The sequence below is a fragment of the Ammospiza nelsoni genome, chromosome 3 (genome assembly GCF_027579445.1).
Source record: "Ammospiza nelsoni isolate bAmmNel1 chromosome 3, bAmmNel1.pri, whole genome shotgun sequence".
Classification (NCBI taxonomy): domain Eukaryota; kingdom Metazoa; phylum Chordata; class Aves; order Passeriformes; family Passerellidae; genus Ammospiza; species Ammospiza nelsoni.
In genome coordinates, this window is record NC_080635.1 from 89,910,969 (window position 1) to 89,936,504 (window position 25,536).

General features: G+C 40.4%; 1 protein-coding gene across 5 annotated transcripts in view; it reads left to right on the forward strand.

The window, feature by feature from the left end:
• Positions 1-4,863: 4,863 nt before the first annotated feature.
• The window catches only part of ZNF451 (zinc finger protein 451), a 32,346-nt gene continuing 11,673 nt past the window's right edge, over positions 4,864-25,536 (forward strand). For 2 of the 5 annotated variants that reach the window (XM_059468617.1, XM_059468620.1), the window contains exons 1-12: positions 4,864-5,116; positions 5,729-5,812; positions 9,750-9,833; positions 11,028-11,153; positions 12,415-12,526; positions 13,098-13,248; positions 14,584-14,710; positions 16,086-16,239; positions 18,156-18,303; positions 18,831-20,482; positions 21,503-21,637; positions 24,632-24,762. In XM_059468617.1, coding sequence (XP_059324600.1) covers positions 5,732-5,812; positions 9,750-9,833; positions 11,028-11,153; positions 12,415-12,526; positions 13,098-13,248; positions 14,584-14,710; positions 16,086-16,239; positions 18,156-18,303; positions 18,831-20,482; positions 21,503-21,637; positions 24,632-24,762 — 2,901 coding nt within the window. In that variant the 5' untranslated portion in view covers positions 4,864-5,116; positions 5,729-5,731. Of the gene's footprint in view, positions 5,117-5,418; positions 5,495-5,728; positions 5,813-9,749; positions 9,834-11,003; positions 11,154-12,414; positions 12,527-13,097; positions 13,249-14,583; positions 14,711-16,085; positions 16,240-18,155; positions 18,304-18,830; positions 20,483-21,502; positions 21,638-24,631; positions 24,763-25,536 lie in introns of those variants that run through there. The other 3 variants (XM_059468619.1, XM_059468618.1, XM_059468621.1) reach the window with 3 other exon arrangements.

Genomic DNA, 25,536 nt, shown 5'->3' on the forward strand with positions numbered 1-25,536 from the left:
GCCTGGTGCAGCTCTGCAGATCCCACTGCACTTTGTGCTTTTCCATTCTGCTGCCTTGGTGAGTTGTCAAAGGAAAACCAGTGAGGCTGGCAGCTCACTACAGAAAGTGTAGGAGGAGTTTCATGGTAGGGTGGAGGACCTGCTCCCAGGCATGGGAACAATAAATGGAAGGAGATATTTTAATGCTGTAACAAAGGATAAAAAGTGAACAAGCTGTGAAAAGACCATTCCTTCCCCTTACTAAAGTATAGAAACAATGTTATCCCACTGGATGAAAGGAGATAAATAGCTGTCACACAACTATACCATTAACAAAGGGGCCATATCTCTTGCAGTATGACCAGAAAGGTAGAAAATAAAACTCTTTTTTTTCAAAATTACTCTGACAAACTCAGAGAATACAAAATTGAAGACTAGATAATCACGTATTGGAAACTTCAGAAGGAATAGAAAGGGATATCAGATCAGCATAATGCTGCTTCTCCCAAAATTTGCATTAAAATAAAAATTAATTTGCTATAGGTAAATGTGTGGTGTTCCAAAGTGTAAAATTCTGATATGAGCAACAGAGGGCATGTTATTTGCAGTCCTCAGAATGGGAGAAGACTGATGGCTGCTACAGAAGCTGTAGTGGTATTAGACTGTATGGCAATTAGTAACTGAAGATTTACTACTGAAAAGGTAAGCAGTACTAAAACTAATAATTTGAACTATTTATTTCTATTATTGCACATTAGATTGAATTTGAAGGTTCAAGTGGAAAAAAAAATTTGGTAGCTGTTTATCATGAAGTGCTCAGAAGAGCACTTGTTTTGTAAGGTAGGAAGGATATTGAGATATGTGAAGAATTAGATAAAAACCTTACTGAAAAAGTATACTGTTGAATTAATCAGTGAGTTTAATGCATATTGGGTTTATGTCCCCTATTATTAGGGTATATAGATAGAAGTAAAAAAACCCAAACCACCACGTATCTAAAGTTTCTAGATCCAGAGTAAGTAGCAGTATGCCATGTTGGTACAAAAGGGAAATCAATGGTTATAAAGACAATCAGGTTTCACTTAAGGGAGCAAGGAGAGAAGCAAAAATATTGAAATATGTTTGAATTAGAAGCATAAAATTGTTCAAGTTGGAAGGGACCTTAAAAATAATTTAGTTCCAACCCCCCTGTCACAGGCAGAGACACCTTCCACTGTTGTCATTTTAGTGCAAGAGTTCTAATATCATTATATTGCAAGGGCTCAACACTACTAGAGTTTTGTACCTCCCTGATGTTTCTTGTAGGCAACTCCTCCAGGCACTGACTCTTCCTTGTCTTCACAGCAGCCAACTGACTCCAGTTTTCCTCAACCAACCAATCCACTCTTTTAATAACACTCTTCTTATTGGCTACAGCTGTGGCCTGTTAACATCAGGCTGCTCCTAATCCTTAATAATTGGCTCAGCTGCAACTCTTTAGGGAGTAAGATTACATTCTATACCACCTTCATTTACTTGTGTTCTATCCCCCTACGTTCCACTACACCAGGCTGCTCAAAGCCCCATCCAACCTGGCTTTGAACACTCCATGGATAGGACATCCACAATTTTTCCAGGCAACCTGTTCCACTGCATTACCACCCTCAAAGAAAGGAATTTCCTCCTAATAATATTTCATCTAAACCTACTCTATAAGTAAGGACATATGGTGAATATGTGGAATTAGATCCTAGAAAGCATTACTGAGTTTATAAAGATCATCTGCTCTGAAACAGCTTCCACATCTTATGTGATATCTAGACTTCATTTGAGCTTTGGACTTGGAGATCTTATGAAGATCTCAGAAAAACCCCTACTTCTCCTTTCCTCACCTCACCTACCCTCCCCAAGAAGTTCTGCATGAGAACATTCCTAAGCTGGCCCAAAGTCTGACAACTGTTCTTTCACAGGAATTACATGAAATACACAAATTTTGGAATTCAGAGTTTTTTTAGCATATTGGAAATTATTGCATGGCAACTCCCTTACGATTTCTTTCCCTTAACTATATTGTTTACATACATTGAGGAAATTTGGACTGGTCATACCAAGAATTTTACATTTACATTAATGACTACTGAAATATTTAAATGAGCATCATTTGCATAGGGTCTCAGAGTTTGGAAATATAATTTCACCATGCTGCCCTAGTAACTTTTTACTACAGGTCCCCGTATTATCTGTTCTCGAGAATCAAAAGTTATCAAGTGCAAATTCAAGCTACAAACAGAATGACCGCTATCAACGTTCTGTTAGCAAATTCAAGTGACAAATGCAAAATATTAAACTTTAGGCAGCAACAGTGACTTTCCAAGAGGCAGTCAGGTTTCCATTATTTTAATAATGAAATAAAAGTAGACAAATGAGTGTTGTTTATACACTCCAACAAGAGTGATTAAGTCATACAGTTGTTAATGAGTACATAACTAGTAGATACAACTAGCACCTCAGTATGTCTATGTTCTACCAAAAGCTGTTTTTACATTCATATGGAAAGAGGCTTGAAACTAACAGAAGTAACTCTGTGTTTCCAAGAAAAATAAGTGCACCAATTAATCCCTACAGTACGTGACATGATATTGCTGGTAGTTGTTCATTCTCTTGCATTACACCAGAATTTAACATGCAACCTTGAATTCTTTCTCTCCTGTGTTTACAGGACTTGATAAGCACTCACCAGTGAAGTGTGTGAAGCAGCTCTTTTATACTGACACACAACTCACAGGTGACATTTGCACTGTTCAGTTTACTCCAATCCAAGGCATTGAGTAAAGATGATTCATACTGCCTTTTACTTTGGGTGGCAAAGTATGAAGAAGCAGGAGAGCAGTAGCAGATAAATAGCAAGAATCATGGGCGTGGGGGTCTGAGTGATGTTTTCCCAATCCTGGCAGTGAGGGGGCACTGACAGGACAAGTCAATACTTGTTGGCAGAACCTCTGTTGGTGGCAAGGATTTGAGTTGTATGACCATGAGACCCTACTTACAAATCACATTCTGCTTGACAGAGGTGAGATTCACCTCACTAAGCAGGGCAAAGCTATTTTTACCAGTAGGATCATGACCACATAAGCAGAGATTTAAACTAAGTGAGAGAGTAACCAGCAGCCTTGTGGGGGATTGATGGACAGAGAAAAAAGCAAAGAGCATAAGGTGATATAGCAGGAACAGAACAACAAAATCAAGATGGAGCTTAGGAGAGGACACCTTCAGCTCTTGAATGTAAGCCAAGAAATGTCTATAAGACACCATAATGGAGTTATCTCCCAGTCCTTTTCTAGATAGATGATCAGCCTTGTGTTTGCTGGTCCTATTGTGGGACTCCCTGGTCCTAATGTGGTAGTTCAACCATTCAGATATTTGCTGGAGGGACAGTACATCAGGATATAGGCAATCCAGGAGGTTTCTGGTAACTTCTTTCAAGTCATAAAGGAGTTAACAAGGACCAATAATGAGCAATGCTTTGTTGGACCTATACCCATGAAGGGATTGTGGGAAATACAAAGCTCAAGGCAACCCTGGCCACAGTGAGCATGAGATGGTGGAGCTCCAGATCCTGAGGGGAGTGTGAAGAATAAAAAGCAGGCTCACCACTCTGGAGAGTGAATTGTGGTGTCTTCAAAGATCTGCCTGGAAGAGTCCCATGGGATATAGCCCTGGAGGCAGCAGGGGCCCAAGAAAGCTGCATAATATGTAAGGATAACTTCTTCCAAGCTCAGGAACAGTTCATCCCTGTGAACAGGAAGTTAGGCTAATATGCCATGAGGCCTGGTGTAGATGAACAAGGAATTCCTGGTTAAACTCTAACACAAACAGGAAGTATACAAAGCATGGCTTACCTCAGAGAAATAGAGAAACGTTGCTCAAGCATACAGTGATGAAGTTAGGAAAGATAAAGCATGACTGGAATTGGATCTAGCTAGGGATGTCAAAGACAACAAGTATGGCTTCTACTTTGTACATAGGTGACAAAAGGAAGACTAAGAAAAATATAGGCCCATTGCAAAATGAGACAGATGATACAGCGATACAGAACATGCCTCAGTCTTCACTAGCAAGACAAGCCTTCATGAATTCAGGCTCCAAAACTCAGGGGGAAAGGCTGGACCTTTAGGAAGATGTACCTTGGTGGGAGAGGATCAAGCCAGGGAATACACACATTAGCAGGCTTGGCATATGCATGCTACATCTATGGGCCCTGACAGGATGCACCAACACATACTGAGGTGCTGACAGATGTCATGGTGAGATCACTCTCAATTATCATTCATGGATCATGGTGTCTGGGACTGGTGCCTCAGGCTGGAGGAAAGCAAATGCCACCTCCATCTTCAACCAGGGCAGGAAGGAGGAAGGCAGGGAGACCTACAGGCCAGTCAGCCCCATCCTGATCCCCGGGAAAGTAATGATGCAACACATCCCAATAACCATTTTCAGGCCTCTCAGTGACAAGAAAATCATTGAGTTGTCGGTATGGCTGTACCAAGGGAAAATCAGACTTGATCAGATTGACAAACTTCAGTGATACTGATTGCCCTGGCAGACGAGTGGAGAAACGACCATTGTGTAGCTGGACTTCACCATTGCCCTTGGCAACGCCTCTCTCAACATGTTCACTAAGGACCTTTGCAGATGCCTGGGCTGGATCGAGCGCCGTCTGAGGGAGGCCCAGCACGGCTGGGACAGCGGCAGCGGGACAGGGCCCGCAGAGGCGATTTTGGCGCGTTCCCGCCCCCCGGCTGCCAGCCCCAATAGCCGCCCTTCCTCCTCCCTGTCTCCTCCTCCTCCCCCGGAAGCGGAGCGCGGGTTTTCCCCCTCCGAGCCGGATCTCGATACTGCCCGTCTGAAGGCGGACGAGGGGAGGCCTGAAGAAGGAGAGAGCCCAAAAGAAGGAAAGAGCCCGGAGTGCCGGCCGGGGACCCGCGCCATGGTGCTGCCTCGGTAGCGCCGGCACCTGCCATGGGGAGCGGGGGCCGCGACGGCGGCGGCACCTCCCGATCCCGGCGAGCCCTGCCGCGCCCTCGCCCCGCCCCCGGGCCGCAGAGGAAGCGGGGACACGGCGGGCCGGGGCGTTGCTGCCCGCGGGGCCCGGCGGCGGGTGAGCGGGGCCGGGACGCTGCGCGGGCCTCGGGGCCGGCGGTTGCAGCGCAGCGGTCGCGGGCGGCGCCCGGGCAGCCGCAGCACGGGCAGCGCGGTGTGCGGAGCCCGCAGAGCCGCGGGGCCGTGCGCTGCGGCAACGTGAGTCAGCAGCGCAGCCCCCGCGTTGTTTTGGAGCGGGAAGCTCAGCCCTCTGGAGCGGTCCAAAGCAGCCGCTAAAAGCGCCCGAGCTCGCCCGCCGCTGTTACGGGCCGGCCTCGGCTCGTCGGTGGCTGAGCGCCGCTAGGCTGGAGCTCGGGTCTCGGCTCCTGCTGGGGTTTCAGGCTCAGGCATGTCCTTGGGCTGCTACACTGCAGCTACGGCTGCTGGAGGAGTGTAGGTATTGGCATGCTTTGTAGATAAAAACCGCGTTTTACATATCTGGAAAAATACAGTAGCGTGATTCGAGTCAGAGTCGTTTATCACCCATTGTGGTGTCACTGGTAATTGGGAGTGAATGATAGAGACTTGATGAATACAGATAGACTGTAAAGAAGGTATAAAATGGAAAATGCTGTATAGTTAAACAAAACTTAAAAAGTGAAATTATATAGTATGATTTGTTTATGTTTAGATAATGGAGTCTCATAACTCTAACAGCCTTCACAAGAGTAAATCACCAGCTTCTGGAAGTGAAGATGAGATTGAGTTCATTGGAGTAAGTAGAGCTTGCATGGCAAATACACTGCTTGTTATAAAAAATACACTTTCAGTAGTCCAGTAGACAGGAGAGGGGTCTTCAATGACTGATGATTATATTTCAATGTAAAGCATTACTCTTGAACATAAAGATAATTTCATTTCTGAATGTTTGTGGCAGATAACAACTCCATCTTAAAGGTTTATGTGTACTTTCTTGGAAGGGTGTAAGATGATGTCAGTTGGTCCTGCAGAGAAAATGCTTGAGTATCTGAGCAAGTGAGGGAGCTATTACAGTGAGGTATGTGAGAGGGAACTGTAGATAACTTTCCTGGTAATTGTATTACATAGCATTTTGCTTTATGAATAGTTCCCCTAAAGTTAAAGGAATAAATCACTGCTCATTCTTTGAAATCACTGTACTCAGTTTAGAAGAGGAAGGAAATAATGGGTTAGAGACCTTAAACAATCCTCTCAAATTGTCAGGTGCTCTTTATTGAACAGCACCTAGTCTAATGCTGACATGCTTTATGTGAACATAACTTTAAGACACTTGTATCTGCTGGCTATCCAAGAGAAGCAGAATGTTTTTCATGCTGCCTGTGTTCTGACCTCAGTCTGTCATCAGTGAAGTGGTGCTGGATGACAGGATTACATAGAATCATAGAACTGAATGATTACATAGAATTAGGTTGGAAAAGACCATTAAGATCATTGAGTCCAGCCATTAACCCAGCACTGAACCATGTCCCTAGGGACCACATCTACATATCTAAATATTTTTTTCTTGAAGGAACAAGTGATGTTACTAAGGTCAAGTTATTCAATGATGCTAGTATTTTTAGTGGCTGTTTTCTTGTAGATTTGTCTCATTTTTGAACAATATGCTGAATAATTACTAGGTCCCTCCCAATGTTGTATGGTGTTTGAATAAAGCTGAAGTTCAACATACTGACATTTTTTGCAGGCGTATTTAGGTGCTCTAGTATGGAGGGATAGGTGGTTTTTTGCAAAAATTATAAGTAGTTGGTTATCTCTGAGACATCTTAATATTTTGGTTGATTTGGGCAAAACTGATTGAGTTCAAAGCTCATTATGTATGCCCAAGTATCCATGTGCATCTGCAGAGAAGGTCTTGGGCTGTTGGTGGATGAGCTGTGTGTGCTTGCAGCCCAGAAGTTGCTGTGTGGTGTCCTGGGCTGCACCAAGGCAGCGTGGCCAGCAGGGTGAGGGAGGGGATCCTGCTGCACTGCTCTGCTCTGGTGAGACCCCACTTGCAGTGCTGCATCAGCTCTGGGGTACTCAGCACAAGGAAGCACAGGGACCTGTTGGAGTGAGCCCAGAAGGACACCAGGATGATGGAGGGATGGAGCACCTCTCCTGTGAGGAAGGACTAAGAGAATTGGGATTGTTCAGCCTGGAAAAGAGAAGGCTTCAAGGTGACCTAATTGCAGCCTTCCAGCACCTGGAGGGAGCCTATAGAAAAGATGGAGAGGGGCTTTTAACAAGAGCATCTAGTGAGAGGACAAGGAGGAATGGCTTCAGACTGAGAGTATGTTTAGATTAGATATTAGGAAGAAATTCCTTCCTATAAGGGTCGTGAGGCACTGGAACAGGTTGCCCAGGTAAGTTGTGGATGCCCCCCATTCCTGGGAGTGTTCAAGGCCAGGCTGGAGGGAGCTTTGAGCAGCCTGGTCTAGTGGAAGATGTTCCTGCCCATTACAGGGGGTTGGGACAAGATGATTTTTTCCAACCCAAACCATTCTGTGATTCTGTGATGGTGACTGAAAAAGGCTTCATTTTCTTCAAGCTGGGCAGTGAACAAGGATAGCTTGTATAGCTTGCAAAGTGTAAGGATTGAAGGGCTGCTGGAGCACCAAGAACAGTAACTGAAAGAGAACTGAAACAAAGGAACTAAAATCAACACTTCTAGCTACCTTTTTTTCTTCTTTGGCTTTGCCTGTGGGTAATTGGGATCCTTTGTGGTCCCAGGGCCTATTGCTGCCAAGAGAGGCTGCTATATATAGGAAGATGACTCTGCTCAATTTTTTTGCAGGATTATATCCTGGGGTGAGTAGCTTACTGTTGTAATTGATGAATATCAGGGGAAAGGTGTGTGACCCTGGCTTCAGATCTCATTTGCTCCTCTGAGTGAAGGAAAAGGATTTCTAGACTGCTTGGCAAGCTTTAGATCATCATTTCCATATAATAATGTGTATGACTGGAAACTTAAACTATTCATAAATGTTATAGATGGGTGCCTCCTAATTATCTGCATGTCTTTACGACCCAGTGCACAAGATGGTCCTGTATACATTGAATTAGAGAAGCTACTGGGGTATCTCAACCTGTGCTCATTTTAATAGATAACAAGTAGCTATAGGCCATGTTATGTGATCTGTGTTTTTCTTCCTTTTTCTCTTTTTTTTTCCTTCTTGAAAGACAGATGTGGCTTTGGTGTGGGTTTTTTTGTTTCTTTGATCAGTTTTTCTTTGTGGTTTTAGGTTGGTTTTTTTCTACTTCATTTACTTGTACTAGAGTGTTTGAATTCATACTGTAGGACTGTTTTTGCTCCATCAAATAAGGACTTTTTGTCAATATGCTGCTGCCAGAGATTTTCAGCTTTTATAGTCCGATTCACTCTCATTCAAGAAACTTAAAATTATTCTTCCATAATTTCCCACCTTTTAATTCTTCATTAAAACATACTTTGTCCATTTTAAATCATTGCATTTTAAGCTTAACATACCACCAGAGAAATGTGATTTTAATCTACAGTGCTAGCTGTTATTCCTGTGTTCTCTACATGGTCTTTCCCCCATTTTGCTTACTTGGGAAAGATAAGGCAAGAGTGAAGAAATTCACAGTTTTAATGCCCTGTGAAGAAATAGATAATTCAAGTTGCCACAGTTGAGACCAAAAGCATTGGACTTAGAGGAGAGTTTGTTAATATACCAAGTCAAGTAATGCACTAAAACATGGTAGTTACCAATTAAGGATTTTTCTTCCTTTACCTCTGTGGTGTTAAATATTAGATGTTCAGAATGAAGGATTTGTCTCTCTGTTTTTTTATATATTTCTATTATCTATTTATTTATAAAATAAATAGATAATAGAAATATTTATATATTGTTGTATAAAATGTATTATAATTTATATACTACAATATATGTACTTGTAATATATAAGCAAGTGTAATATTACTTGTGTTACATTTATTGTTTTGATCACCTGAACTGCTGGGGTTGGAAGCAAGTTACTCTGCATTTCAGCTGTCAGTTTTGTAAGTTTTTATTAGTTGTTGAGCCCTGAGAGTAAGTAAACACAAATTTTAAAAAATCTCTGTTGTTAAAGGAGCTGTTAGGATCAGAGCTGAACATTTCAAAACACATTATTGAGCTGATTGGACAGTCAGATGGTCAGAGTGTGTCTTTGAACTCTTACTTGCTAACACCTGTCTAATAAAGGTTTAATTTTTTAGAAGCATTGTAGAACCTTTCAGTTTCTACAGAAGCAAATCTGCAGTGGATTTTTTTTTTTAGTATTTCGTTTAGAAAACCATGTTATCTTTGTTTAATCATAAAGAGTTCCTCTTTGTGGGTAATTGGAGGTTGGCAGCTTGATTCATAGAAGCTTTTGTCATCTGTCCAAGATTTCATCCCTCCTCTCCCCAGTGAAACAGAGGACTGTTCATGCCTGGCCAGCTGAGCAGCTTTACTGCCTTGAAAGGTGGAAGAATGTAAAGAATGAGCTGCATTAGGAGCAGCAGAGAGGATTCCATGCTGCTTTTCTCTCTGCCACTCATCGTGAGGCAGTAGGTCTTCTTAGCCTGCCCTACGTAGTTGATTATTAATATCTTGAAGAAACTGGCAATATGTGGCAGAGATGGTACATTTTGTGTCTAAGGAAGACAATTTAATGCTTTTGTGTGAGGTTTTTTAACACTTTTTTTCCAGGAAGGACCTTTAAGGCCTGTCCTTGAATGCATTGATCTCATCAGCAGTGAGGATGAAGAACCTAACAGCAGTTCTTATTTTCATGTGAGTATGTTGTAATGTATTTTGGGACATCTTGGTTTAATAAAATAATTGGTCTTCTGTATTTTTTCCCATCAGTTACTCTTCACAAAAGCCTTGTTAGATGTGTTTTTAACAAGTGCTAAATAACAAGTATTGAAATATTTTGATTTTTCTACTTGCTGTGGAGTGAAAAGCAAGAATAACAGCACTCACTTTTTCCAGAGCCATTTTTCCACCTTGAAATGACTTGGTACTTTATTTGTCTTTCAGTCATCTGAAAAAATGTTTGGAAATAAATGTCACTTTACGTGCAACCTCAGAAGTTAGGGTGCCCAGTTTCTATCCTGAATACATACCTGGTCTACTACAAGGCCTTTTCTTTGTAAAATAACTTTTTAAGAACAATGTGTGGATTGAACGACCTTATTCCAGTGACAGTCTGGGTTTAGCTCAGCCTAATCCTTCATAATCCATTCTAAGAATGTACAAGTCAGAAGCAGGCTCATCGGTTTGTCTGTCCCCCCAAACTTATTTTGCCTGTTCTGCAAGGCCTTTGAAAGGGACATTGATAGACCCTACTAGAGTTGGTTTTGGCAGCAGTGACTGTCTTTTGACTTTTGTTTTCCTGTATTGCATCTGAGGATGTTTGTAATAAACCTGATTCTTAAGGAAAGCTGATCTTCTGTACATGCACAGGCTGTCATTACAGGGATCATTACTGGACCTGACTGTAAGAAGAGGAAACTAGAGTAGATGGCCTATCCTTAGAGTAGAAAAAGCTCATGATCTGCCTTTTTGAAGATAGTGGGCAGCGTTAGGGAAAGAACAATAGCAGTTTTCAGATTTTTTGGATGGGCTGCATGTTGGCTTTGATGTCAGGAGGGATTTTGTTTACATAGAAGAACCTAACTTTTAATTTGTTGGAGAGTTCTCGGGCACTCAGCACAATCATGCATGTTCCTCTGCTGCAGGGTGAGCCTAATGTTTATGTTGAATTGCCTTGAATATTTGGAGGGGGAGGGTTGGTTTTGTTTGTTTTTTAACAGAAGCTACAGATGCTGGTAAAAAGGAAGAGAAGGCTACAAGGTAGCTCATGGAACATAGGCTAAGAGTATCTTTACTGAATTATGTCGTGATGCCTGGGCATCAGTGGTCACTGTATTAGTGTCTGTTACGTAACAATCACCACAGCAGGGCTGAACCTTCCATTGGCAGAGCAATTCCAAGCGTAAGGATCACATTGACTACCAGAAGGAACGAGTTGCATCAACCCTGGATCGCCTGGCACGCCATGTTGAAGTAGAGAAACAGCAAAAAGAAGAGAAAAACAAAGCCTTTAAGGTACTGGATGTATTTTATTTTGGAAGAAATGCATAATAAAGGCCTTGTAGTCACAAGTATCTTTGTTTTCTCTACTAAGTAAATAAAAAAATTGATGAGGCATACCTGGAATTAGCAACTAGACTTCTGCTTCTGGGGCATCATGTGAAGCACTACATGGACTTTGTCTTTTCAGTGGCTTTTAACTGATCAATTTTCTAGTCTTATTGCACTTCCTAAGGGGGGAAATTAAATGAAAGAAAACCACTGGCAAAAACTTCTTCTCTTGTTTGTAGATATAGCCGTGGAACCTTAGTATCAATTATTCTGATATTCTAATATTTCAATTAATTGAAAAATAACAGTTATCACAAACCACCATGCAGCAAGCCTTGCTATTAATCTGCTTCTGTCTGAGATTTTTGGGAAGCTGTTTGCTGCATTAAATCTGTATCAGGTAGTATTTCATAGTGGGAAAAAATTTTCAGTGTTTTTAGTTGCACTTTGCTGCCATTTGAAAAGAATATACTTTTTACTTTTGTTACAAACTGGGAGATCCAGTCAGTGACTTAATGATAGGAGTGCTCTCAGTGGGAGCTGGACATCTTGAAGGAATGTGATTACAACAACTTGATGGAATTGAACGGTGGCAAATGTGAATCCGGAGTTGGGAAAATGTGCCAATTTCCCAACCTAATTTTCTCAATACTGTTAAAGGCTTTTAAAATCATATAATTCTACTATGCATACAGCTTGTTGCAGTCTATGGTAAACTATGCAACTGCAGTACAATGGAGTAAAAGGCTAAATTAGATATAGTCCAAGGTAGCCTTGAAGTCTGGAGGCCTACATCCCCCTTATGTCTCTTCCACTTTCATTTGGCAATCTGTTTGTGTCTCCACATACAGTTCTTCAACTGTAAAGTGGAGTCAGAGGTAACTGTGTAGCTTTTAAAGCAGCTTGAGAATGAAGGCTAAAAGATCCTTTTGTAAAATACAAATATTTTCTTCCTGCTTGGCTCTTCACTCTTCATCAGGTATTGCAAGTTAAATTTAGTTTTCAAACTGAAAACACTTCTTTCTTCTTTTTTTCTATTACATTCCATTTTCATTGTATTAAGTAGAAGTCAGTCTAGTTGTAAGATTTTTTTTTCCCCTCACTTAGGCTTTTGTGGGTGTGGTTTTTAGGAACCCATATGTAAGTTTTGCAATACATGCTTAATCTTTTTTCTTTTATTCTTTCAATTTGATTACAACATTGTCTGGTATGTTTTTTCCCTTAGGAGAAAGTTGATTCCCAATATGCCCATGGGTTGCAAGAACTAGAATTTATTCGGGAACACAGTGATACAGAAGCTGCAAGATTATGTGTAGACCAGTGGTTAAAAATGCCAGGTAAGAAGAGAAAACTAAGTTTGAGTGATGGTTTCTAAGTCCTGCATTACAGAGCAGAACATGTGAAAATTGTGCTGAGCTGCCTTGTGGATAACCAAATGCTACAATATTAATTTTGCTGGAACATACAATTTAAAAATTTCTAAACATTTATTTCCATGAAAGCTATTATTGTAATGCTTTGCTATGTAGACTTCATATCTTAAATTTTCTAAAAACCAATAAGACAATGCTAGTTATTTTTTATAAGCCAAGTTGCCAGAAAGAAAATAATACTACTGTTGAGCTGCTGCTTAGAAAAGTGTAAGTGTAACTTCACAATGTTTAATGAATTTAAAATACTGCCTGGAGGACATGGAGGAAGGGTGCCAAACTGTGTAAAAAGTTGTACAGCTGGGAATTGAAGAGACAGTGAAAGAGCAGACTTACTGTAGTAGGATTGAAGGACAGATTGTTAGCTTGCTGTTAAGAATCACCACAATTTGATTCTGGAATGTTTTAGAGCTTGTGTGTTGTTTTCTTAAGCCTCTATAATTCAGCTTCTGGTTAAGTACTTTGTTTTGGAACACAGGTCTGAAACCAGGCTCTGTTAATGGTGGAAGAAGGGACAATTTTAGGAGGACAGGTCAGACTCGAGTCAACAGCAGACCCAAATGTTGTCCTGTGATGCATTGCAACAGACAGTTTGATAATGTGCATCTTCTTCTGGGTCACCTTCAGAGGTAAGGAGATACATTGCAAGAATTCAGTGTAAGGAGTAATAATGAAAGAATTAGGACATCAGCATCAAGTCTGCTTTAAACTGCCTGTACTGACAAAGCTCCATTTTGAGAGCCAATTAATATGTTACCATTTATGTAGGTGAGCTTCATGGAGGTTTTTTTTTGATGATTTGGTTTAGTTTTTTTACTTGGTGTGTGTGGTTTGTTTTTTTAATTCAGAATTTATGGCTTCCTCTTGTTTAGCAATTTTAATATCTGAGTTTTTTGAGAAGTCAGATTTCTGTACTCCAGTTTAGTTATATCTTCATCCAAACTTGAAATAAACCAAAAGGCTCACTTATACAAGTTGATGGTAAGGTAAAGAGAAAAGCCCCTAATGCAGGGAAAGAGGAACAAAAGCTATAGGCTGTGTGTTCCTAGGTGATATTGCTAGTCAGTACTCAGTGTGTCAGTGTTCAATTCCAGCAGATCTGCCCTTTAACTACTGAACGTGTCCATAGGTAGGATGGTGAGAAGTTGAGGACAGTGTCATGGGTTAACCCCCATGGGCAGCTCAGCCCCACACAGCTGCTCACTCACTCCCACTAGTGGGGTGTAGGGTAAAGGTGAGAGCACTGTGGGCTGATGTAAAAACAGCTTAATAAGTAAAGCACAAATTCCGTGCACGTGCAAAGCAAAACAAGATTCTTGAATTGAAAGGCAGAGCTCTGTCACATGTGATAGTTACTTGGAGTGATGGCATTTGTCTTCCCAACTATCTCCTTCCTCCTCCTTTACACAACTTTTATTGCTGAGCATGATGTCTTATGCTGTGGGATGTCCATTTGGCCATTTGAGGTCAGCTGTCCCAGCTCTGTCTCCCAACATCTTGCTGGTGGGACAGTCTGAAAAACAGAGAAGACCTTGACACTCTGCAAGCACTGCTCAGCAATAACTGAAACTTCTCTGTGCTATCAACACTGTTGTTCATAAATCCAAAACACAACAACCATGCAAGCTGCTACAAAAAATGATCTATCCCAACCAGAGCTAGTACAGGGAGATAAAAATAAAGAAATTATTAAAATGTCTATGTAGGAAATTAGGATTTTGTTAGTTCCATTAAAAGCAGTATGATTTCTCTTGAGTGACTGTTTTAACACATAAGCTGCAGGGAGAATCATTTCTGTGCAGGATGCATTTCATTATAGGGGAAGTAAGGATTTTTTATAGTTTAGGGTGGTTAGATAGGGAATTTTTGTCTGACATCTTCAAAGGACAGAATTTTTCCCATTGGAAAAAAGTTATTTGACTATTTATAGGGGACTAGTTTGCTAATTATTTCTTCTTCTCCAGGTTTGATCATTCTCCTTGCGACCCAACAGTCACATTACATGGACCCCCACATAATGCTTTTGCCTGTGTGATATGCTGTGAAAGATTTGCAACCTCTCAGCAGTACAGTGATCATCTTGTATCTAAGGCAAGAGCATAAGGATAAATAACTCACCTGACTGAATGTAGTAGAGGGTTTAAGACTTAAAATTATACATTGATTTTTGGTGGGTTTTTTATTTTGTTTTTTCTTTAACCGTCTTTCTCTCTTCTCTTTTACTCTTCAAGATTGTTTTCTCTGATTCTGCTGTGTTTCAAACAGCTGGTGTAGCCTGACAGTATTCCTTTTAGATGTGACCATTAGGTTGTATTTTTGTTATGCTTTCAAGAGGACCATAGTTCTGTCTTGCACCTCTTGTCCATCTATTGGTATTGTTGATACATATTCCCTTTTTTCTGCATTTCCAGAACTATGAGAGGTAAAGGCAGGAAGTTAGGGTGAAATAACTTGACAGCAAAGAGAAGCAGCAGAAAGGAGGTGGGGATTTTTATTTAAGCAGTCTGGTGTTGAATTGGACAGTGGATAGCATTTTCAAAATTGAGTGTTTTCATAACAGATATTCTCACCAAGTCTCCAGAAGCTGCATTAAATTTGGGGAAGTGTAAGACTTTCTGAAAATCAGACTAAATTTTGCTTGTAGCAATAACTTGATAATTAGTCATACCTGACAAGCTGAAAGACTGCACTGTAGTGTATGCCTGCTCTTTTTCCATTGCTTCAAAGTTGTGTGCCTCTCATGTGTTCAGGGACATGAGCAGGAGTAGCAGCCAAGGTGGGGGAAGGCCAGTGAGTGTCTCCTGCAGACAGCGAGAAGATGGGATTACTTTGATATGTAAGGAATGGGGAGATAATCCAAATCAGAGCTCTAAGCATATAATGAAGATTCTTGGAGTAATGTAGAAAGCAAGCAAAAGTATCAGAAGCAGAACTAAAGGATTTTTGCCCTGAAGGCAGAGCTCTGAAGTTGATGTAGCAGGCAAAGCTGGTGGAAGGAGTTGACTTCTACAGAAGACATAGACCTTTTAGGCTACTCTGAGGAGCAGCATTTTGGGGAGTTAGAGGTTAGCAAGATTAGAGGAGAACTGGTATGAGGTAAAGCAGCTGCTTTAATGACAGAGGGAGCTTTTCCTGGGAGCCTGGGTAAAGGGAATAGCTAAGAATTGCTGGAGCCCCTAGTCCCTGGGAAGGTATTTGCTCCCGGTGGTGCAAGAAGGGGATGGAGAAATGGCCAGTGTAGTAGGGGTTGATGTAGCTCGGTTTGACAGTGATGCTTTGGCCACTTCCTTGTGTCTTGTGAGCTGAAATGCAGAGGATTAGGCTTTAGGTAAATACAGATGTGGTAGTTGAAAACCTAAAAGTGAAAACATTACCACAGAAATGAGAGAGGAATGGGAGGACATGAGAACTGGGCCTGGTTTCTTCACTTAATTTTTTTTCCTAAATGGATCATTTTCTCTTCCAGCTAAATGAAAATGATGGGCATAAAAAAGGTATTCCTCCACAGCATATTCAGTGCTTTGCATGCCCAAAGTGCTTCCTCCTTTTCACCAAAAGAGATGAGTGTTGGCAGCATATGTCGCAACAGAAACACATCATCCAGGTTCCTGAACAGAGTGGTACGTTGCTACTAAGTGTACTGCTTTTAATTTTTTCTGATAATTCATCCTTCATATTGGAATTGACTTATATTTTTCTGCTGAGCAAAAAAGCTTAAGGTTTTAAAGTTTGTTATTAATGAATTCTTATTTTTCTTTTAAGATATTAAATGTGATGCTTTGAAATTCATATTTTTGTGTAGAAATCCTCTATCACACTTGCTGTAATGAGATGCTGTTGAGTCTCTCATATTGGCTTCTCATCCTCTAGTGACTCCATGCAACTACTTTCCTGAATAACTTTACATTTAGCATGTTTATAGAGACTCAGAGCAAAACACATACATTTCTTTTCAGTTCCAGTTAAGAGTGGCTGTTGAGATCCTTCCCCTTACTCTAGTGTGCTTGGAGGCTATTTTTCTTGTCAGTGCCCTTGGCATTCCTGATGGCAAAGACTTGTGAAAATGTCTTCTCCATATAATTGCAAATTTTAGAGTGCTTAGCTGGAACATTGCTGCTGGTCTGATGGCTTGCACGGACTACATGGCTGCTGAAGGCTGAAAGACTGGTTATGTTGTGAGCTGGCAGCATCCTGAACCATGCTTAACAAAGTCCAGAGGAAAGATCTGTCTGATCATGGTGTTGCAAACGGGGTTAATGCCCAACATAGCTGTACTGATTTTATTTTTGACATAAGTAATAGGCATTAAAGCATTTACTTCACTGTTGGCTGAACTGCTAAGTGGCCATGTTTTAGATATTGCAACTGTCTATGAATCCTTTTGGCCATATAGGCTTGTTCAGAGTTATTTCTCATCTTCATAAATGTATCTTAGACTTCTGGTGTCCCCTAGAGTGGCTGCAGGAAATGTACAGAAAAGGCAGGCTTTGAAGGAATCCCCTGCAGGCTGAGTCAGTACTGCTGCCTTCTTGTAGTGAAGTGACAGTCAGCTGCATGGTTATACTTTCCCTTATGCATTGTCACTCTAATGGACTTTTATTTTTATATAGGTTATTAATTCTGAATGTGACGACTGCAGATGCTTTTGAATTCGGGTCATAGGTTTTAAAAAAGATTACTGGCGAGCTATTGCTTTGAAAAGATTAAAAGCACAAGTTAGTGTTTTCTTCTTTAGAGTTGGAGAGTACTTAGAACAAAAAACTGAATGCTCCATTTTTTACTTTGCATTAGTTAGGCTTTATGATTAATAATTATCAGCATGGTCTGATATCTGCCAGTGAAGTTAGCTGAAAGGCATAACCTCAAATTACTGCCTGCTGATCATCACATATACTAAAACAGAAAAGTCAAAGAAAATTTGCCTGCTGAGGTGCAGAACATGAACAATATATAACCCATAAACCATTTTCCATTATCTTTTCAGTAGAATTTTCTTATTCTGCTGATACTAGGAGTTACCTGTGGAGTATATACTCATAACAACAGAAAGTCCTGCATCTAAAAATATAAGAATTAACACTAAGGATGGCAAAGAAGGAAAGAGATGGTCAGGGTATGTGGGAAACTTGTTAAATAATTTGTGTGCTCTTTCAGAAAAAATACTGTATGACTTAAAATTTTATCTAGTAAGAGTAGATAGCTGGTGATAGGTAGAGGGGAAGGTGGTAAGAACCTTCCTAAAAGAGATATTGACCTGGCATTGTAGAAGGAGGAAAAGGGAAGTAAAATCAGTCACAGAGTACAAAAAAGCAAACTGCAAACAGATTCAGGTATAAGATAGTTACAGAAGTTAAAAAATTCAGAACTTAGTTACAGCTTCCATTGCACAGTTACTGTAGCTCAGCTGACATTTGTTAACTTACAATTCTGAATCCTGTGACAGATAAGTAACAACAGTAATTATGTCATCAGAGGGCTGAAATTGTATTGGGAAACTCTAATGTGTGGTTGCACTTCGTACCATTCTGTTTTACAGATGCAGTGAAGTCTGGTGATCCACTACCTTTTCCATCCTTTGCAAAGAACCTTTTGATATCTCTCTGTAAAGAGGTCTCCTTCCAAGTGAAATGTATGTCCTGCTTCAAGATACTGCGCTCACATATGGAATTAACAGCTCACTTCAGGTTTGTGAAAGGCAGTTGTCTTTATAATGTGAACATCCATAGATCAGTGATAGGTATGCAGACATGCTTTTAATGAAACTAGTGGATTCCAGGGCAGCTAGGACCATCTGAATTTTGACTTTCTGAATAAACAATCAAAAGCCTGCCCCTTAACTTTACCCCACTGCAGAAAGCTGATCAATGTCAGGATCCTTTTTGTATTTTCTGTAACAGAACAACAAAAGCTTTTTGCTGTTCCTCTATTTCTAAGTTTACAGCATTTGATTTTGAAAATGTACAGTCAAAAACATAAGCATCAATCTACATGCTAGCTTTGGAATTTAGCTCCTAATTCTCTTCAAGTTTCAGAGACTAAATATACATTGCATGTTTTGTTCGCAGGCTGGTAGGTAGGTTAAAGTACACAGAGCACCCTGTTTCCATGCACTTACTGCTGTAGCTACTTGGTAAAATATCGAGTACCTCTGAAAGTTTACAAATGTTTCAGGTGGTGATATAACCTCCTTTATGTTTTTTATCCATTCTAGAACCCGTTGTTATAATTCTGGGCCCATGGCACTGTCAAAGAAAAGCATCTCCCAAGTTGCAGAAATATTTAAAATGAAAGGTCACTGTGAGAACTGTGATGAACTGTTTGCTGAAAAGAATCAGATGACCCAACACAAACAAACCACTCAACATAACATTAGAGTTTTTACTACACTGGAAGAATCAATCTTGATGTTCTGCCATGTCAATGGAAAACATAAAAGTCAGTCTCATTTGGCCCACATTGTGGAACGGTCAAGACCACTGCTGAAAAGACACTTGAGTCCAGATGAGTCCTCCAGTGAAACAGGGTCTAGTCCTTCAAAACGGAGGAGTAATTCAGAAGGTAAAAGTGAAGATAAAGTTGCAAACCAAAGTCAAGGTACTGCTTCCAAAGTAAAAGCCTGGTTTTGTGAATGCCTTCAAAAGTTTTTTACAGAAGAGTCAGTAGAAAAGCACATTTTATCAGCAAATAGGATTTGTCACAAGTGTGCTGTGTGTGGAAAACTGGCTGAAAATTCAAGCATTATCCGCCTGCATATGAGTCGATTCCATGGAGGAGCACACTTGACTAATTTTCTTCTCTGGTGCAGAGCATGCTCTGTAGATCTTAGAGAAGAGGATATTATGAGACATGTAACTGAATTTCATGGTGGGCATAGTTACTACTATGAGCAAGAAGCTGTAGAAGATGAACCTATGCCATCTGCTTCTGATGCAGTGAGCATTTCTGCAGGTGGAGATAAAGACTGCATTTCTGGCCCTGTGGAACTTTCCCCTGAAAGTGGTCCTGTTGTGGGAAAATGGCAGTGCTGCATTTGTGAGGAGATGTTTGAGTCTGAAGAGAGTGTTCAACAACACTGCAGGTCCTTAGAAAGCCATGCATTTCACAGGTACTCATGTGGCATATGTAAAAATCATTTTCGGAAAGTAGGAACTCTACAGCGGCACTTCCAAGAGCATCATAATCAGGAGATGCAGATTAAATATTTCTGTGGCCTTTGTGGTAATCTCTTCTTCAACACAGAGGAAGAATTTCTAATCCATTACAAGACACTTCATAGTGTGGACTATACATTTGTGCCTGAGCAGATGGAGCTGTCAATAAAAAAGGATGAGGACTTCCTCCCAGTGGAACAAGGAGAGCGCTTAACCTGCGGTTGCCGGACCACTTACATCTCCAAAATAAACAGGAGGAACGATCATGAGAGTTGTCAGAAAGCCATGCTGCAGAAAGGAAACTTATGGTTTCGCTGCTGCCTGTGCTCTGCCACGGCACAGAATATTGCTGATATGAACAGTCACCTCAAGAGCCACAAGTCAGTAAACTCTAAGGGAGAGATGTATGTTGTTAGATGTGCTGCATGCAACAAGAACTTTGATGATCTCCAAAGCGCGCATCAGCACTATCACATGAAACACTGCTTCTTGCAGAAACCTGATCTATCGAGTCTTGCAGCAGGATCAGAAGACACAGTATTCAAGTTTTCAGCAAGTGGGGCTTGTGTGGTCAGAAAAACTAACAGGCAGCAATTTCAAGCATCTCCATCCAAAACTCAGGACAGTCAACAGTTTTCTTCTCTGCAGGGCCCAATAGAGGGAAAGAAAATTAAAAATGAGGACTTAGAACATTCTGAAGAACTTAGTGAAAGTATGTAGAAAATATCTTTCAGCATTAGAAAACTATTGCTGTCCTTAACACACTGTTTCATTGTCAGTACGTGTCGCATACCATTTGGTTACATCCAGTCTATAAATGAGCTCAGAATTTACTACTTATTATTTCTCAAATACTGATTTCTGAGTACTTGAATTTCCAAAACTCAGACTCCACAGTTTATTGTTATATGCCATTTGTATGAAGTCTTAGGGGGAAAAAAAAACAAACAAAAAGGCAGATGTGAGAATTCGGAGACCGAAACATTTGATTTTCAAATTAGTTTGGAGCATAATTTGGTGTTAAAAGGAGGAGGACCCTCAAGAACATCCCAATTAGGGATCTAATGCCTAGAAGTGTAAAAGTGATCGATCATACACATTCAAAAGAAACTCGCCTTTTTATATATATATATAAGTATTTATGAGCCTGTTAGTGCTTTCTGTGTGGGCAATGCTGTTATACCATCATCTCAGCTTTCTTAGCTTGCCAAAAGGCAGTATCAGCTGAGAACTTATATTCCCAGTATGTATTGTTTGCTTGTGTTCAGAAATTGGAAGTGTTTCTTGATTACTAGTGGTGCCATAATGCTTAAGAGGTAGACATTTATGTTAAAAGTACAGCAAAAAGTGCATATCTAAACATTTTATGTGCTTTTATGCAGGCAAGCAGTTGAATGTCACAGAGACTTGCCATCGTCAGGGGTACACAGCTGGACATTAAATGAGTTATTAAAGTGTCTTGGTGCAGGACGACAGCTCTCTGTGCTTACCATAAAACTATCCAGGTCTACATCATCATCATATGGACAGATTCTACTTTTCTCTCTGATTTGGGCATTATTAAGTGCTAATTCAGTTGATTTTAAAATCTATGCAGTCACCAAATAACATCATGTTTTGTAGCTTTTCTTTCTGTGACTTTTCACTTACATATCTGTCTACAAGAGTTTTCAAAAGCAAGTTGATTGAAAGTCACATTAACTTTTAATGTGTCCTTTTTGTCCCATTGAAGATGGTGAACTTCCTGATCTTGACTATCTGAGTACCATGACTCACATTGTGTTGGTGGATCTGGACAACTGGGGAAGCTTTTTCACACAGCTGCCAGCTAACCTCAACCAAGGGACATTTATCTGGGGTTTTCAAGGTAAAAAAATGTTTGAAGTAAATTCAAAGATAAGATTAACAAGTCTACATATGTACTCAAGCAGTGATTCCTTGAATCTGAGAGAATAAAGAGCAGGAGCAAGTAGGCACTAAGCTTCTAAAGTTGCTTCTTGGATTTTTCAAACTCCATCTAAACCTCCACTGCTCCTACTAGTCCTTGTAGAATAGTTCCAGAATTGCAGAACTGTTTAGGAGTCTTTCTGGCTTCCCTTATGAACTTACTTCAGCTGTATCATATTTTCATAATTATTAGGGCACCCAAAGTACTCAGAGATTATATTAACTCCTAAGTCCTTCTCTTAAGGCTGGGATTTTTTATTTTGGTTTGGATTTTTAGTTCCAGAAGGCATGATTTTGCACTCTTAGACTTTTAATTTTGTTCTGTCTCTGGCCTGTTCTATAAAGTGGGCCTGGTCATCCTGTACAACAATAGGTGTATGTCCCATCTTAAAGATACCAGTGATTGGTGGAACTCACATTGTCATGGGTTTCATAGAATGATAGAATGGTTTGGGTTGAAGGAGACCTTATAGGTCATACCATTTTGCAAAGTCTGCCAGTAGCATCCATTTAACTTGGTTTTTGAACCAACTGCTTGTCCACCTCATGCTTTTTCTACAGGTTTTCTCTGTATCTACCTTTACAATTGTTTTGTCTGTGGTACCTTGATTTTTTCAGTAAAACATAGATAAGGGATAGTTTCAATATATTTATGGCCTGGAACACAGGCATCATCTTACCAGATTTGTAGGTCAGGTGTGTTTTGCACTTGCTGAACACCATTGCACTGCACTTTCTTGCTAAGAGTTTTTCATTATCTCTTCCCCTGAAAGATAATCAAGGCTATTCTGAAAGCTGAGAGTTGTCATGCTGCTCAGGTTGTACAGAAAGGCCTGTTGATGCCTGGGTCACTTTTTTTCCTCTTAGAAACAGATTTTCCAGTAAGTTGATGAAGGCAGAGCAAGTATAGCTGTAAAGTGGTAGAGATTCAGTAATCTGTGCTCCTGAACCTGTAATCTGTTACCTGCTTGTTAGGAGTTTTGTGCCCAGAGATGTTCCAAACACAGGTACCTGATGGCACAGCACAGCCCATATCAGCACCACTCAATTCCTTACTTCCTAATGGGTTTGCTGCATGCAGGCTGCCTCATGGGAATGGCCCCTTAAGCACCCGAACTATAAGAAATGCTAAAGAGTTACTTGGGAATAAAATGGGCCATATTCATATTAAAGAAAATTTTACCAGTTTTAGTGTCAATTATGTTGGTTTTGAGCCTGGGAACACTAAGGTTGCTCCCAGGCACATCTGAATGTATTGTTGTAGGTACCTTCTCATAATAATGATTTGTATAATTACTTGAGGCATGCTATTCTTGTTTGTTTCACCTGTGAAAATACAGCAACATTTTTTTCCTGAATTTCCCAAACAATGTTTCTGAATTTTAATTATTATTTTTATACTATATATCTGCATTATTTTTATTATTCCTGTTTCTAGTATAGCCTTAGCTTTGCTTTGAGTTCCTCCATTGTATTGTCTGGACTCTGTATTGTTTCTGTCTTCAGATACTCAGTCTTTCATCCACTTGTGGGCTAACAAATGACATAAATACAGGTCTGTTTTCAGCTGCCCTGGTCAAATGCTTGTGTTGCACATTTATGCAGCCAAAAAACATGCCTGGTAAATACAAGTCTTTCCCAAATAGCAGTGGCTGAGGGCAGACAAGAACAACTTGTAAATAGCATTTTTTTTCTTTTGGACAGGTTCCACTAAATCATTTCCATGTAGACTCTTAATACATCTTTGCGATCATTTTTGATATCATCTTCTTGCCATTAGGCTGAAAAGGCAGGGAGAAACAGGAGGAATCTACTGAGGAAGGCATTTTCTTTGTCAGACTGTGGGTGGACATGTTGATGTAAACCATCCTCTGCAGCCTGGTTACTTGAACACTGGTTTTCCATGTCCTCATGTGAAGTGCCATCAATGACTGCTTTCATTTTCTGTTTAAAATACTTTCCTACATCCAGCCACTCTATCATCTAACAGATAAAGCAACATTTTGTTGCTGTCTGCAACTCCATGTTGCAGACTCATTATTTGTTAGCCATTGGAATGTTAAAAGATTCTTAGTCACTCTGGTCAAATGATCCTTCCACTTGATTGCCTTTTTATGGTGCCATATGTATTTTTATGGGGCAAGCTCCTCTGGTTTTTCCTCTCTTCTTGAAAGACTTCCTGCTTCTTCCCTTTCCCTTGCAACTTGTTTCAGTCTGGTACTGGTTTTATCTGTACTCAGCTCATCTTTATTGTCCACCTATTTTCTTAGCCTGTACCTACATGCCTGGTATACTGTTTAGAAAATTCCTGCACTTTTTTCCCAGTTGTAGCCTCATTTTGCTTGTCCTTGACTGCATCCTTGAGTTTGTCAGGACTCAAGCATTTCTCTCAGCTGTTACTCCAGATAGATTTTGGATCCTCTTGTTATTGAGTTCTGACATGGGCTGTGTGAGGAGTTACTGTGCATGTTGACTGTGTAACTCCTCTAGTACAGGTTTCCCTAAGAGAAGCATTTCTGTACTTTTGTACTATGTTTCCAGAGCTCTTCTGATTCTGCACATTAACTGTAACTGTGCTTCAAACTGCAGAAAAACACATCCTTGTGTCTAAAAGCACATGATATCTAGAAGATAAGCTTTTCAGGATTTGAAGGAAAAAAACTGTACAAAATTGATAGAGTAGCATATTTTTTTTGCCTTCTATCTAAAGAACGAGAAGGCTGGTGGGGGGATTTGGGTTATTCTTAGCTTTCACATTGGTCAGAATAAATTCTATCTTTAAAGACAGTTTTATATTTGCTTTTGCCTTCTTGCATTCTTAATTCATAGAGGTGTTTCTACCCAAACCCATGTTTTGTTTATTTTTCATGTTTGGTTTTTATTATTATTAATATTATTCCCCTTCACTGTATAGGAGGATACAGCAACTGGAAGCCTCCAGTGCATTGCAAAATTTACAATTATCTTAAGAGGATTGGATGTTTCTTTCTTCATCCACGTTGCAGTACCAGAAGAGAAGCAGCAGACTTTGCTCTCTGTGTTCATGTAAGTTAGGGCACACTTGCTTTATTGTGTCCTGTACCCAGAGAAGGGTGGCAGATGGTATCTGCTATTAAGTACTAATTGCAGATGACATTTTCAGATTCTTTCCATGACACTTCTGTGTCCCCTGTAAAGAATGATAAACCTGGATTGAGTGGAGTCAGGTGGTTGAGAAGTGACCTAAAAATCAGCCTGAATTGGACAACAGTCTGTTGTGGAGGGGAAGGGAGCTGGTTAGGGAATGAAGAGTAAAAATCCTGCACTTGTTACAGTTTCTCTTTGAGAGTGATATGTATCTCCTTTGTTTCTCTTCAAGTAGCCCAAATCTCAGTGGAGTTGAATGGTGCTGCTTTCACAGACCCTATTGAGCTGACAAAGGGCAGTGCCTTTATTCAGTAGACTTTGGCCTTTGGCAGGGTTGGGGATGTGCAGGTGAGGGACAGGAGTCTGGGATGCCATGGGGACTTGTGTTCCTAATGTAGAATCATAGATTTTAAGGTCAGAAAAGACCTTCTAGATCATTAAATCCAGCCATTAACCCAGCACTACCACTGTCATTAAGCCATGTCCTTAAGTGCCATATCCACATGATTTTTGAACACTTCCAGGGATGGTGACTCCACTGCTTCTCTGAGCAGCCTGTTCCAATGCTTGGCAACCTTTTCAGTGAAAATCTAAACCTCCCCTGGTGCAGCTTGAGGCCATGTAGTGCTTCATCAGTTAAATAAATTACTGCCTATCTATCTGTATAAGCACATTTTTGCAACAGTGGTTTTA